Source organism: Chenopodium quinoa, unplaced genomic scaffold (genome assembly GCF_001683475.1).
Source record: "Chenopodium quinoa cultivar QQ74 unplaced genomic scaffold, ASM168347v1, whole genome shotgun sequence".
Lineage (NCBI taxonomy): Eukaryota > Viridiplantae > Streptophyta > Magnoliopsida > Caryophyllales > Amaranthaceae > Chenopodium > Chenopodium quinoa.
Window position 1 is genome coordinate 1,456,045 of NW_018742810.1, and position 15,878 is coordinate 1,471,922.

A 15,878-nucleotide genomic window follows, 5' to 3' on the forward strand; every position below is an offset into this window, starting at 1 on the left:
TCATGGGACTCATCTCCCTAAAATCACATACTTATCTACAAACTCTTAAATAGATCTTATTCACATTAAATTATTGTGGACTACTAACATTAAAAACACTATGGTTGTTTTATTAATAAAAAAAAATGGTCATTGTATTAAAATAAAGGTTATTACATTGAAATAAAGGTTATTGGAGTCATGTGAGACGAGAAGGAAACACGGTAGCTCATACCTTTGCAAATTATATTCCTTTCGGGCTAGAGCAAATATGGGAATATGATGTCCCTCCATCTATATCTCCGTATGTATTTATGGATGCTGTTGCCATTTGACTTATAAATTTTTTGCTCCTCGTCAAAAAAAAAAGGTTATTACGTTGAAATAAAATTCATTTTGGTATTATAAAGGTTATAAAAGATTATTTTTTTTAAGGAACTTTTTTATATACTGCTCAATATGAATAATAAAGGTCACTATGTTACAATTAAGGTCATTATGTTCAATGTAACGTCGTACTTCACGTTCATAATAATATTAAAAGTCACACAAGTTTCAATAATGGTTACTATGTTAAAATTAGGGTCACTATTTTCAATACAACGTCAATTATGTGCGTATAAACCTCAGGTCCACTAATGCTATATTTATTCTTTCAATTAACGGGTATGCAATTAGTTGCAACTACTTTGGACTCAATTAAAGAAAGAATAAATATAGGAGCCGTTTGGTTCATCAAAGGGAAAGGGAATAACTAAAACAAAGGGAAAGGAGAAGAATAGAATGCAACTCCCTTTAATTTGCAATGTTGTTTGTTTTAAATAACAAAGGGAATGAGAGCCACCACACATACAACTACCTACCTTTAAAAGATCCCCCACCACCCACCTTGGCCACCTACAAAGGGTTCTGTTTCTCTTTTTTCGAACCCTTTGAAGATCCCCCACCACCCACCTTGGCCACCTACCCCACCGCCTCCCCACGCCGCCCCTTCCCCCACCCCAGGCTCAAGCTAGATGCGCCTCCTTGTCGCCGCAAACCACTAGAAAAGATCTCCCCTTCCCCATTAAACTTCCCCCGGCCCCGAAAAACCCTAAAAACCCCCTCTCCAACCGTTGGGTGGTGTTTTCGTGGTGGATTGGGCGTATTGAAGGTGGTGAGATTGAAGGGCTGACGACCGAGAAGAAGGATCCGTGTCGGGGGAGGGGCGACGATCCTCTAGCAATGGTCGAGGGAAGGATGTCGTGAGTCTCGTGACACGGATCCTCTGGCAATGGTCGAGGGAAGGATTTTCGGGTGAGAGGAGGGACGACGAGCTTCCGGTGAGGGGCGGCGAGGGTCGGGGGAGGCCGGCGATGTTCCGGTGAGGGACGACGAGTTCCGCCGAAAAGTGGGTCGGGTGAGGTCCGGTGAGGTTGGTTGGGCGGTGGTGTCGGTGGGCAGTTGGTGTTTCGAGGGTGGTCAAGGTAGTTAAAAAATTGGTAAAGGTAGTTGGGTGAAGAGGAGTTTGGGGGTTAGGGTGATTCCCTTGGGAGGGGTGGGGAATGAAAATAGAGGAAAATGGGGTAATGGGAGGGGTAAAGGGAATGATTGAATTTTCCTATCAAACATCAAAAAAGGGAATCATGACAGTGTAACTCCATTTATTCTTTCAATTAACAGGTATTATAACACTATATATTTATTCTTTCAATTAACGGGCATGTATAGATTCTAAATATTATGTTGAAATCTCATACTCATCCAACACCACATTACGCTGCTCAAACTTTCAATTAACGGGTATACGATTAGTTGCAGCTACTTTCAAAATATGTAATACTAAAATAAATAAAGGCTGATAAATACTTCGTATAATAAACTAGACAGGCTGTTGAGCCTTTTGGTTTTGATGGACAAATTGACAAACTCGACTAATGAATGTTTTGAGTCTTTGGTGAATAAAGGATTCAAGCAAAGTTCGTTCCGGAGTAGGAACTTGGATGCGGAGTAGCATTCTTTAAAAAGCCTCGTGCAAATCTCACGTTCTAGTTTTAATTGTGAGCACTCAATAATATAAAGTCGGAAAGGAACTCAATGACTTATGTTAAAGACTACTGGAATAAAAGTTAGTTTTAAAAGATAATTTCTTAAAGAAAAGATAATTTGTAAAAGTTTTAATAAAGATAATTATCGAAGATAATTATCTAGTTGTTTTAATAAATAATAAATTTATCTTTTCAAATAAAATCTTTTTAAACAAACTTTTGATAATCTTTTAAATAAATATTTGATAAAGTTAGCAAGTGGTTTTTCTGTGAGAAAATCTTTTATACGGCTAATGGTTATCAAGTTGTTAGGATAGTGGTTTAATTAGATAAGGCTAGGAAACCTCTTCATGATCACAATCTGTCAAGATAACTCCACAAGTTGTTAGTGGGTTGTTGACATGTGGACGTGATTATGGTGGAGGTTAATGACTAAGCCTTCTCTATAAATACTCATGCAAACTATCTCAGTAAAACATAACTCTTGAGCATAAAAATTCCAGTAGCCATCTAATAACATAAAGAGAGTTATTTTCCTTCATATATTCTTGAGTGCAATAGGTATTTGTAATCACAGATTGTATTCAAGTACTTAGGGGTTGGGATTGTGAGTTTGTAAAGTGAGGTCAAGGAAGCTTCGTTGCTGAAGTCTTCTGTGAGAGTTGGGAACAAGTTCCTAATTTGTGGAACTTGTTAACGGGTTTGAATCTTCACTTGTAAAGAGTTTGATTACTTAGTGGAAATTTAGAAAAGCCTATATCTTCTCTCGTCACTATTTCATTTAGTTAAATTCCGCAAAAAGTTTTTAGATTTCACCTCAAATACAATTCACCCCCCCCTCTTGTATTAGCCAGTTAGACTTTCAGTTGGTATCAGAGCAGGAACTCAGAACACGCAGGCAACCCTGTTGAGTAAGTTCCTGGAAAATGGCTTACACAGAGGAAAAGGAATTCGGGAGTACATCCATTCAAAGGCCTCCATACTTCAACGGCAAATTTTATCCTTATTGGAAGGATAAGATGGAAATCTTTATCCAAGCAGAGAATTATCAGGTATGGCGAATTATACAAGTAGGAGATTACGAAATTACGAAAACGAATGCTAATAATGAGGTAATCCCTAAACCTATGGATGAGTATGAAAAAACTGATTTTGAAAAACTTGAAATGAATGCTACTGCCAAAAAGTTTTTAATTTGGGGACTTGGACCCGATGAACATACTCGTGTCAAAGGGTGCAAGTCCGCAAAGGAAATTTGGGATCTTCTGGAAGTTACACATGAAGGAACGTCAGATGTTAAACGTTCCAAAATAGACATTCTTTTGTCTCAGTATGAGCGCTTTGAAATGGGAAACAAAGAATCCATTAAAGACATGTTTACTCGATTTAAAGGTATTACTAACGAACTAACGTGTCTTGGCAAGATAATTCCTATAGATGAGCAGGTCAGAAAAGTCTTAAGAAGTCTTCCAGACAATGACAGATGGAGAGCAAAGGTTGCAGCGGTGCAGGAATCAAAAGACTTCACCAAGTTCAATCTGGAACATCTTGCGGGTTCCCTCATTACTCACGAGATCCAGTCGAACAATCGGACTCAGGAGACTGTCAAAAGTCAAGGGCTAGCATTAAGAGCTAATGAAGAATCCGAAGAGAAGTCTGACATCGATGAAGAAGAAGCTGCAATGTTGGTGAGAAGGCTGAAAAAATTCTACCGTAACAACAAGTTTTTAGACAAGAAGAAAGGATACAGTAAAAGAAATCAGGAACCCAAAGCCAAGTCTTCTTGTCACAAATGTGGAAGCACCAACCACTTCATCAAAGAGTGTCCATTATGGGAATCTGAGAAAGGCAAGGGAAAAGAAGCTGATCAAAGCAGAAATTCCAAGCCTAACTTTTCTAAAACAAATTTCAGGAAAGCAATGATTTCCACGTGGGGAGAATCAAGTTCCGAAGAAGAGGAACAGGAACACACAGACGATGAAGTAGCCAATCTCTGTCTAATGGCAAAGCATGATGATGAGGTAGTCATTCAACCTAATTATTTGAAATCTCTCTCAAAGGATAAATTAATCTCTTTATTGTTAGAAACCTTAGATGAATATAAAGAATTATGTGCAAAACTAAGGCAAGCCGAAAAGGCAACTGGAATTTGTAGAGATCATGTTAAGTATCTGAATAGCTTAAGAAATGATGTTCAAGGCAGATTCTTTGAATTGTTAGATAAAAATATTATGCTAAAAGAATCCCTTGAAAGAGTCAAGAGTGAGAATATCATGCTGAATATTGAATTGACTCAATATAAAATGTTGTGTGCTAACATTGATTCTTGCAGGTCTACTGAAGTTCCTTTAATCATGTTTAATAATGAACTAGAGCATGTTAAGAAAGAGATAAAGGAAACCAATGATAAAAATGAGAAACTAGAAAAGGACCTAGAAATTGCAAGAAAAAGTAAAAATACAGCAAGCACGGGTGTTCCCAAGTGGGTAAAGGAAGCTCAGACAAAAAGAACAGAAGGTCTAGGCTATGTTCATAAGAAGAAGTCCACTGGAAAGAAAAAGAAATATGTGAACTTACCTAGTGAGACCGTTTGTTCTTTTTGTGGTAAAAAGGAACATCGCAGTGAAGAATGTACTAAGAAAGCAAATCTGTACAATAAGAATGTGAACTATGTTTGGCAGAAGAAATCTGATTTAAATGTGTCAACACAGGAACCCATGAATGAAAGGGTTCCTGCTACTAACCCTTAATTTCTTTTGCAGGTCGCAGTGAGGGGGAACAACCAGTGGTACCTCGATAGCGGTTGTTCTAAGCACATGACAGGAGATGAATCCAGATTTCTCTCACTGACGGCCTATACAGGGGGAACAGTGACCTTTGGAGACAATAAGAAAGGCAACATTGTTGCTGTTGGCAAAGTAGGAAGGTCAAGTTCCCATGCAATTGACAATGTATTTTTAGTCGAGGGTTTGAAGCATAATCTACTCAGTATATCTCAGCTTTGTGATAAAGGAAACTCTGTAAGCTTTTCTTCTGAAAATTGCAAAATCATCAACAATAACACTGGAAAAATCGTTTTGGAAGGAACTCGTAAAGGGAACACGTATACCGTGGATCTTAACAAAGTTCCAAAATACAATCTATCCTGTTTAAATGTTATTGAGGATGATCCACTTCTATGGCATAGACGTTTTGGACATGTTAGTCTTTCATTGCTTGACAAATTAAGGTCAAAGGACTTGGTAATCGGATTACCTTCTATCAAATTCCTAAATGACAAAATTTGTGAAGCTTGCATCAAAGGAAAGCATGTTCGATCATCATTTAAATCAAAGAAAATGGTAAGCACCACAAAACCATTGGAACTCATTCATATGGATTTGTGTGGCCCCGTTAGAATTCAAAGTAGAAGTGGAAAAATATATGTCTTAGTTCTTGTAGATGATTATTCTAGATTTACATGGGTCATATTCTTACATAGTAAAGATGAAACTTTTGATATGTTTATGACTTTCTTGAAAAAGGGCTTAATTAAGCTAGATTTTATTTCTACTGAATGACAAATTGCTGATATATTAACTAAGCCTTTAAGCAGAGACAAGTTTGAAAAGATGCGTGTGGAATTGGGGATGCTACGGCTCAAGTGACTTTTGTTTGGAACCCCTAAGGTAAAATCGGATGTAACTAACGATGCTATGCTCAATCTTGTGTGCATAACACAGCTGAAATTACCCAGGGGAAAGATTTGTGAAGTATTGAAAAGTCACGTATACATACTTTTAATATGTTAAAAATATTGAGCCATGTTTTTTTTAAGTTCCCTTTTCATCATTCTTTACTCTCTGTATCATGATCACGTAAATTATCATCATAATTTACAATCAATTTGCTCTTATTTATCCTTTTCATTTTTTATTTATCTGTTTTTTTTCTTCTTGTTATTTTCTTTCTTATCTTTTATTCCAGTAGTCTTTAACATAAGTCATTGAGTTCCTTTCCGACTTTATATTATTGAGTGCTCACAATTAAAACTAGAACGTGAGATTTGCACGAGGCTTTTTAAAGAATGCTACTCCGCATCCAAGTTCCTACTCCGGAACGAACTTTGCTTGAATCCTTTATTCACCAAAGACTCAAAACATTCATTAGTCGAGTTTGTCAATTTGTCCATCAAAACCAAAAGGCTCAACAAATTCCTATCTTATTTTTTTATTCTTATCTTTTTCCTTCCTTATTTTTTCATGATGAATTTTTCTATTCCTCATAGAATTCAAAAATACAAAAAGATCTTATTTGCTACGTAAGATAAGAAGCATGTATATCAACTTCTTAACTTACGATTTTATTTTATCAACATTGAATTAGATGAGTGCAATTATTTCACCAAATTAAATCCTACTACCTCTAAAACTACCCCACTACCTCACAGTTTAAACCGTCACTTTTCTTTCTCACTCCTCCCCATTAAACTCTTTTTCTTCTTTTCACTCCACCTTCACCTATCAAATCAATTAAATTCCCCATACACTCCCATAACCGGCCTCACTCTCTCTCCTTCCTATTCACACTATTCATCTTCTCCTTCCCTTCATTTTATCTTCAACACCATGAAAACCAACCGAAACACCACCCCAAAAACCCGATCACCACCATTCAAACCCTCCTCAAACACGGGGTCTCCACAACCGGTGCCAATTGCGGTGGTGCATCCATCTGCTCAGCCAAAGAGGAAGGCTAAGGCTGTGAAGGGCGGCGACAGGAAACGGCGCGCAACCACCAAATTCCCATCATGGAATTACACTCTCGGATATCACATCAACTATGATTGGTGTGTGGCGAGTAAGTTCACTGAATTTACTTCTTTAATTGATTATCAAAAATGGACTCACTTGTTCCAGAATTGTTCTCATTACCCTGTTTATCCTAAATTTATTTATGAGTTCAAAAATACCTTTCAATGTGATAATGGTGTGTGCTCGGCCGTAGTTAATGATATTCCAATTTCGTTTGATGCCAATTATCTTGGAAATCTATTTCAAGTTCCTGTTAAAGGCTATTGTTCTTATTTAAAGCACAAACAATCTGTAAACATTGGCCATAATGATGAATGCAAAATCCTTCAATTTATTGGAGGAAATCCGAAAGTGAAAACTACTCACCATCATGCCCTAACACCCCTTCATAAGCTACTGTTTACCTTCACCTGGAAGGGTATAGTACCCCGTTTACAAAAACGGAGTACCGTATCACTCTTGGATGCCTCCCTCATATTCTGTCTTGCATGCAAAATACAGATTAATTTCCCTGCTCTAATGATTGAACACTTGAATTTTTATGCTCAAAAGACCACAATTCCATATGGCTCTTTCCTTACTGTGTTGTTCAAATCTTTTGGTATTGATGTTGAATGTGAATCCCCAACATATCTCAAACCCGATAATATCCTCTCTGAACAATCATTACTTAGACTGAGTCTTAGGCTTACAAATGGCAAAGTATGTTTTGTGCCTCGGAAAGGAGGGGAGAAAAAGAAAGGGAAAGGGAAAGAAGCTAAGGAAGAATGTGATGCAAGCAGTGACCAGGGTAGTGAGGAGGCTAGTGAGGGTGCTACCACCTCCAGTGATTCTGAGGGAGATAAGGAAGAAGAAAAAAGTTCTAACGGAGAGAAAAACAAAGAAAAAATACTTGAGGGAGATGTGCAAGGAGAAAAACAGGAAGATTCTGAGGGGGAACATATGGAAGTTTCTGAGGGGGAAGCTCGACAATCTGACTTACATGAGGGGCAGGGAACTGATCAAAGTGAGAGGGAACATACCACAGACTCTGAGAGCACAGCTGGACCACCTGTCATTCCTGTGTTTACAGGGGGCCTTAGAAGGAGTAAGAGGAATGTGGTCAAGCCTGCCCTTTCTACTACACACCCTGTGACTGTAGAAACCATCAGCTCCTCAGACAAATCTGATTCCACCTTCAAACCTACCCAAGTTCCCTCTTCCACTGAACCCTCTTCTATTCCTGTCTCACCTACTAGGCAGCCTTCTCATTCACCTTCTCCTCCTCCATTTCAGCCTACTGGCTTTGCTGCTTTCTCTGGAACTCGTGTGTCTGTTTATGATTTTCAACAGGTTCAAGCAGATATGGAGAAGTTGACTACTCTGGTGAGCAAGAAACTGGAGGAAATGGCCTCGGAACTGCTTTCTCTTAAAGGCCAGGTGCAGGCTCTGGCAGATTCTCAAGCAACCGGATTTGCAGGCGTAGAGGCAAAGCTTGCACAGGCTGAAGGCAAGTTTAGTGAAGGCAACAAGGAGATCTTGGAAACTATCAACAGAGTAGCCTTTGAGGAAGTCGAGGAAGACTCTATTGATCCCACAAATCCAACCCTTGATCCTACCAATGCAGCCTTTTAAATCCTTGATTGCACTTATTCTAATTTCATATGTTGAACAATTTTATTTTGGTTTTGTTTAATCTCTCTGAACTTTGGTTTGTACGCCTTTATCCTTTGCTACATTCTCTATGTTCCTCTTCTATTTCCTAAATCGGAACTTGGCTCGTATTTTTCATATGATTGTGTGTGTTTGCTGATAATTTGGTACCTAACTTATTTTTGCCTTGCATTATTTGAGCTCACTATTCCCTACGTAGTCTAGTGGGAGTATAGCAAAATGTTTTTTTTCAATCTTTTGATAATGCCAAAAGGGGGAAAAGACAAACTTCATGGCGGCTAAAGTGTTTACCAAGGAACTCACACATCGAAGGTACAAACTTTTGCTAAGTTCAGTTTTTAAAGTCTTTGTTAATTTTTCTTTTGCTCAGTTTTTTTAAAAAAAAAATAATAATAATAAAAAAAAAAAAAAAAAATAAAAAAAAAAATAAAAAAAAAAAAAAAATACTTTTTAATATTTTTCTAAGTTCTTTAATTTTTTTTTTTTTTTTTGTTTTCATGTCTTACTTTAAATTTCTGTTGCATGCCTGGATGATTTTATTTACCTAAGTTTGTCAATGTTTGTCATCATCAAAAAGGGGGAATTTGTTGAGCCTTTTGGTTTTGATGGACAAATTGACAAACTCGACTAATGAATGTTTTGAGTCTTTGGTGAATAAAGGATTCAAGCAAAGTTCGTTCCGGAGTAGGAACTTGGATGCGGAGTAGCATTCTTTAAAAAGCCTCGTGCAAATCTCACGTTCTAGTTTTAATTGTGAGCACTCAATAATATAAAGTCGGAAAGGAACTCAATGACTTATGTTAAAGACTACTGGAATAAAAGTTAGTTTTAAAAGATAATTTCTTAAAGAAAAGATAATTTGTAAAAGTTTTAATAAAGATAATTATCGAAGATAATTATCTAGTTGTTTTAATAAATAATAAATTTATCTTTTCAAATAAAATCTTTTTAAACAAACTTTTGATAATCTTTTAAATAAATATTTGATAAAGTTAGCAAGTGGTTTTTCTGTGAGAAAATCTTTTATACGGCTAATGGTTATCAAGTTGTTAGGATAGTGGTTTAATTAGATAAGGCTAGGAAACCTCTTCATGATCACAATCTGTCAAGATAACTCCACAAGTTGTTAGTGGGTTGTTGACATGTGGACGTGATTATGGTGGAGGTTAATGACTAAGCCTTCTCTATAAATACTCATGCAAACTATCTCAGTAAAACATAACTCTTGAGCATAAAAATTCCAGTAGCCATCTAATAACATAAAGAGAGTTATTTTCCTTCATATATTCTTGAGTGCAATAGGTATTTGTAATCACAGATTGTATTCAAGTACTTAGGGGTTGGGATTGTGAGTTTGTAAAGTGAGGTCAAGGAAGCTTCGTTGCTGAAGTCTTCTGTGAGAGTTGGGAACAAGTTCCTAATTTGTGGAACTTGTTAACGGGTTTGAATCTTCACTTGTAAAGAGTTTGATTACTTAGTGGAAATTTAGAAAAGCCTATATCTTCTCTCGTCACTATTTCATTTAGTTAAATTCCGCAAAAAGTTTTTAGATTTCACCTCAAATACAATTCACCCCCCCCCTCTTGTATTAGCCAGTTAGACTTTCACAGGCGCACTTGAAAAATAAAAAAGAATAAATTGTGTTTGATGTTCGATCATAAGCCTTAAAGCAAATATCTAGGTTAGTTTTGGAATTAGAAATTAATTCAGTCATTTTAGTAAATACTTTTGCTAAAGTAGCTATATAATTTAGAAAAAGATATCAATTAGAAGGTTTTATTTCAGCATGATAATATCAATTAGAAGATACGTAAACAATCTATAACATGATATGGTGTTATTATACCTCTATTCTCTAGCAATTCTAATGAGGTAGAAGGCGAATTCGGAGGCCTTCAACAGATACTGGATCTGGAGTATAGATTAATTTCTCTGGAGGATTAGCTTTTGACAATCTAAATCGAGTTACAACGTTGTGCAAAAATACGAGGATCTTAATTCGAGCATACTCGTTACCATAACACATATGTTGCCCTTTTCCAAAGGGTACAAATATATTTGGCTGCATTGTGGCTTCAAATCTTGAAGGCTCAAACTTTTCCGGGTTTGGAAAATACTTTGGGTCCTTGTGAGTTGAATAAAAATTCCAGTGAACCTATTTAATCAAAACACAAAAAAACATTTCACAAGAGTAATTATCAGAATTATATTTTTGGTCTTTAATTTTATTATTTTTATATCATTAATTCATTTCTACATTCAGGTTATTTTGTGCTGTATTTAGTACTTATGTATTAGTTTTGTATAAGTACATTACTCAATGCAATCCAATGATCATGGCGTGACACTTAAAAAAAAAAAATACTTTTTTTAGTTGATACGTTTTGATTATTTTTCAAATGATTTTATATGATTTTTACAAATTATTTATGGTTGAATATATATCTTGGTAATAAATTAAACTTGATAAAAGAAACGTGTTAACTTAAAATGAGAGGAGAATGTATATTTCTGGAAAGCTTAATGTAATTGAATCTTTCTTCTAATCAATTTCATACCTTCCATCCCTTTGGGGTTGTGAAGCCGGCATAACAGAGGTCAGTTATAGCCTCTCTAAAACCTCCGGGTGCGGGTGGTATTAGTCTCATAGATTCACATACCACATTCCAAGTGTACTTCATTTTTGGATATCCTTCCAAGTTAATAGTGTTGGGGATAATAGTAAACAAGGGAAATTACAAAGAAATATGGAAATTAAAACAGAGAAATTTATCCGAGTCGTGAATGGAATCACTTTCCCAAAAGTGTAATTTCGACCCTAATACTACAACCGGGTTTCACGAAAAATTCACTTAGGAGACAAAACGGAACAATTACAATTTGTTGTAGTCAAATTGTAATCACAATAATTCAAGTGGTTTGTATTTGTGATGATGAAAATTGTCATTTGCAATCGTATTCAAGAAGAAAAATAATAAAAATGACTTATCTCTTGAAAAAACTCTCATCATATGTTATTAAACATATATATAAAGCATAATACTAAAACCAAACAATGCAATGTAACTTACTGCCAATACCAAAGCCAAACAATGCAGTGAAACTTACTAGTATTGTTTGGCCACCAAACAATGCAATAAAACTTACTAGTATTGTTTGGCCATACAAGCCAAATGACACAAAGCATTGTACATCGGCCACAACCGTCAATTATGATTGATTATTTGCTTTAATTACATATTTAATTAATAATACAACACCTTAACCTAAGTAAATTAATTAAATAACATGAAATTAGTCTACCATTCTCTAAATAATTCAACAAATAGCTCCCCTTTCCTTTTTGATTTCGCAATCGCCAATTGTTCTTGTGATAGAAGATGCATGTAGCAAAACCAAACAAACACATACAATCAACCCAAAAGAGTTTAGGAATCAGAACTAAATAATAGTTAGTAGAAAATATGTTATGTTCAATCCTCACATGATCAAATTAAACTGTAATAATAGAGAATATTGATAGAATATTCTCATCCTAGGTTTACGATATATTTTGTATAAGAATATTTTTATGATATCTTTACATATCTTGTTAGTTACCTAATATGATTAGGACTCTCATTGTAACTCTATAAATATTGATCAATGGAAATCACTATAATTAAGGAGTTCTATATTATTTGACATGGTATCAGAGCTTAGGTTAGACCTTGGGATTGTTTTATCTTCCCCTGCCGGTGGGTTAGAAAATTATATCCACCGGCAAGATTCACAAACGATTACACAAAAATAAAAAAAAATAATAAAAAAATAAAAAAAACACTTCTTTTACAAAATAACAAACAAGAAATGTAAAGATATCATAGAGATATTCTTATACAAAATATATCCTAAACTTAGGATGAGAATATTCTATTAATATTCTCTATCATGTAACACTTAAAATAAAAGAGGGAATAAATATGATGATATTCATGTATATTGCGAAATACCTTGTAAAACTCTAGCATAAACATGGGGATATTCAGCAAGGTGACTAATTACAAATGTGATGGCACTGCTTGAAGTATATAATCCAGCAAACAAGACACCAAGAATTAGACCAGCTAACTCGTCGTCTTCAAAAGCCACGCCTTCTTTATCCGAAGCCCTTAGCACTCGAGTCAATAGGTCGTCTTGAATCTCTTGATCGCGATTATTCATATCATTTTCTAACAATTCCAATTTTCTCTTCCTAATTAAATCAATCAGCTTGTCTAGGACAGCCTTCGACGCCTTCATAGCCCGATTGTATTGCGTACCAGGCAAGTTCACTGGCACGGACATAAGCCCTTTAACCAAAGTATTGAAACGCTCAGCTAATTCCTTCACTTGATCTATCTCATGGAAGTTAAACGACAAAAGACAAATGAGTTCAAAGGTGAACTCTTTAGATAAAAATTGAACCTTTACTTCATCGTAAGGCACCCAATACATCTCTACATGATCGCGTGTCTTTGAATCCATAACATGAATATATTGTTGCAAGGACTCGAGCTTAAGGAAGTTTAGTAATTGCTCTACGAACAATTTAAGTGATGGGGTATCGCGGTCAATTGATTTCAGAGAGAGAGCTTTCACAAAGGTGTGAGGTAACCAAGGCTTAAATTTGTCTTCATTTGAATATATGAACTTGTTACCTAATGGACCACAAAAAACCGCGATTTTTTCCCCTGCCAATGAAGTTTGGAAGACATCATGAGAGTGTTTCATCATTCGATCACGTATAAATTCAGCAGGGCGTCGGACATAATCTAAAGTTTCACCAAGAATCGGCCAGCCGGTTTTACCCGGAGGAAGGTTTGTGCTAGGCTTGACCTTCCTAGATTTACGAAAGAAGAGAAGGAAAATTGCAAAGACAAGTCCTAAGAAAATAATTGAAGTCATGTTCTTCTTATTCAATTTCTATTATGTGTAGGTGATCTTTAGTTGGATAAATAGTATACTAGACAGACTTTTGACATCATATTGAATTTGTTTTAATGTATTTTATAAAATATATAATAATAAAATCTTAATTTTCTTACTAATGCACAATTTGTGAACAAATAATAATTCATCAAATTGATACTCTTAACGGTTGGTTAAATAATCCAATCCCATAGAAATGTACCTTCTTTAATTTTAAGAAAAGTTAGATTTATTTGTGCATGTTATTATCATGAACTAGCTGGATCATTGGCATGAGTTTAGGCAAGCAGTTTTGCATGATATGGCATGAAGCCTACTAACTTCTTTCTTGCTACACGGAAATGGTGGCTAGTCATTTGATTTTCCTCTTTTGCGTTTGATGGGTGCTATGTGTTTGATTGTTGCGCTTTATTATATTATTGATGCATTAACAATGTATTGTTGTTTTCCTTTCTAATATAATAGATTTTAAGCGATATCGACTTTCATGCGTAGAATAATTTATGTACTATTTCTTTTATTATTGAAGATATTAGTGGTCAAAGTCGTGCATTAGAAGCCGTGCAACACGAACATCTTAAAGAAAACAAATGGATATTCATCAATTCCACAAAAAATTATGAGTAAAATAATTAATTAATTATTAATAGAGAAACAGATAGAATAATACAAAATTACAATAAATTTACCAATTTCAATATCAACATCAATAAAGAAAACTTTCATGAATTCTTGCATATATGCATATCCAATTAATAACCTGGTCCATTAATGGCGAAATGGACCTAGGTAATCTAAAGTCCCAAATAAATAGGAGTGTCGGTCCAATAACAAGTTCAAAGGTGATTCTATACTAATCAACTGAAAAAAAAAAAAAAAAAAAAAAAAAAAAAAAAAAAAGAAGTAACTCCTATAGCTTATATGGTGCTATGTTCTCTCTTTAAATTCAATGTGGAATAATTCACATGTGCGCAACAAATGGGGTTTCAACATCAATGAAGGTTACTTAGAAGCTATGTTCAAAGGTCAAAGTCTTCATCATCATCCATCTCTCGATCCATCAATACCCAAGATCCATCCAACCGTTAAACCATGCCCCTATTCTTCAATATCCACCAAGCAACTGGGATGAGGAGCTCGTCCTTTAAATTATCCCAATGTTTATTTACTGATGATATGTCACGATCTACTACCAATTCGAACGCTTTCTCACCACGTTGTGTTCCTGCAACACCGTGCAAGTAGACCTCCGAGTTGTGCCAAGTAACTACATTTCCGGGGAACTTCAAGTACGGTGACCTAGTTGTGTCGATCACCAACTCCTCTCCGACATGGACATAGTCGATAGGTGGGTAGTGTGGTACGACATCTAGGGCGTTACGTACCCTTAATATCTTAAGGTTGTCATACTCTAAAAAGAACTTTAAAAAATTGGCGTCTCCTACTCGAGGACTAGCAAATAATATGGCTGTTACCAAGCATGATTTTCCGGGGGAGCTTTTAGGCATGTTAAGGTTGTTAACAACTATATCAGCCGCGTTTAGTGTAGCTTGTGCTGCTCCCATACTATGGCCTGTTATTGTTATACTAACCTCTTCATTCTTGTATTGTTCCATTAGATTTCGAATCTCAAGTAGTACCTATATACAAATCCATCCAAGAATAAAAAAATAATAAGTATATATCAAGATGAATCCAGCAAGATCTACACAAGTATATAATTATCGTTATTTATTATGTATAAAAAGAACGAAGTTCGAAGGACTAATCTCACCTGATTTCTAGCGCTAGTTTTGTTGAATGGAGATTTAGGGTCATCCGATGTATAAATCGAGTACCATCCTTCATGTACCTTAGGCTTATCACCTATATCATCGTCTCCAAGAATATCCGAAACCGGAACTAGACGAAATTGCAAATTATTAACCCACTCCAACGACTGAATACTCCCTCTCCAAGCAATAACAATGTCTCTCCTCCCTAAGAATTCCACGGACTCGTCATCTGCCACCGCCACGTACCCTATAAAATTGGACTCTTTACTCCATGCCTCCCTAGACCATGACTTAAAAATGAAGGCATCAGGCAAATCTATCCCTGAAGTTGCATACAAGAATCTTGTAACGCGATACTTGTATCGATTTCCATTTGCTAGGCCAGCGTTTGAGAAGAAATTTTTCTTGGAAAAAAAACTACTACCAGCATATTTTGATTTTTTTGAGCTATTGAAGGTATCATAGGTTGATTGAGACATTTCTCCGTAATGAATGATGTATCTTCGAAGATCGATATCGAGGGGGTCTAAGAGGCCTTCCCAATTGTTTTCACCACTTAGTTTTTTCCATGTTTTTGCAATGTGATGAGAAGAGTTCATATTTCTGTTTTTTTCCATGGCTAAATTTACTTGTTTATTGAAAAAAGTAATTTATGTATTGGAATACTACTTAGACTTGTGCATATTTATGTAAGTGTTTGA

General features: G+C 35.6%; 3 protein-coding genes and 1 pseudogene across 3 annotated transcripts; 1 reads left to right on the forward strand and 3 right to left on the reverse strand.

Annotated features, from left to right (window-relative positions):
• Positions 1 to 5,452: 5,452 nt before the first annotated feature.
• On the forward strand, positions 5,453 to 8,828 carry LOC110725253. The gene is made up of 2 exons (XM_021904741.1): positions 5,453 to 5,607; positions 7,217 to 8,828. Exon 2 carries the CDS (start codon positions 7,319 to 7,321, stop codon positions 8,411 to 8,413), a length of 1,095 nt encoding a protein of 364 aa, XP_021760433.1. The 5' UTR covers positions 5,453 to 5,607; positions 7,217 to 7,318; the 3' UTR covers positions 8,414 to 8,828.
• A 1,488-nt stretch (positions 8,829 to 10,316) lies between these two features.
• LOC110725088 (protopanaxadiol 6-hydroxylase-like) lies at positions 10,317 to 11,133 on the reverse strand. The gene is made up of 2 exons (XM_021904558.1): positions 11,011 to 11,133; positions 10,317 to 10,607 (listed from the first exon to the last, which is right to left on the reverse strand). Exons 1-2 carry the CDS (start codon positions 11,131 to 11,133, stop codon positions 10,317 to 10,319), a joined length of 414 nt encoding a protein of 137 aa, XP_021760250.1.
• Positions 11,134 to 12,424: 1,291 nt separating this feature from the next.
• LOC110725089 (protopanaxadiol 6-hydroxylase-like) lies at positions 12,425 to 13,378 on the reverse strand. Its single transcript, XM_021904559.1, has one exon. The coding sequence runs from the start codon at positions 13,376 to 13,378 to the stop codon at positions 12,425 to 12,427; it is 954 nt and encodes a 317-aa protein (XP_021760251.1).
• A 753-nt stretch (positions 13,379 to 14,131) lies between these two features.
• On the reverse strand, positions 14,132 to 15,804 carry LOC110725045 (annotated as a pseudogene).
• Positions 15,805 to 15,878: the final 74 nt, after the last annotated feature.

Bases quoted from the DNA above. Each gene is read 5' to 3' on its own strand.
- LOC110725253 (XM_021904741.1), top strand. From the start codon at position 7,319: ATGATTGAACACTTGAATTTTTATGCTCAAAAGACCACAATTCCATAT.
- LOC110725089 (XM_021904559.1), bottom strand. From the start codon at position 13,378: ATGACTTCAATTATTTTCTTAGGACTTGTCTTTGCAATTTTCCTTCTC.
- LOC110725088 (XM_021904558.1), bottom strand. From the start codon at position 11,133: ATGAAGTACACTTGGAATGTGGTATGTGAATCTATGAGACTAATACCA. The intron at 10,608-11,010 runs GTATGAAATTGA...TTGATTAAATAG, and splicing joins CAACCCCAAAGGGATGGAAG to GTTCACTGGAATTTTTATTC.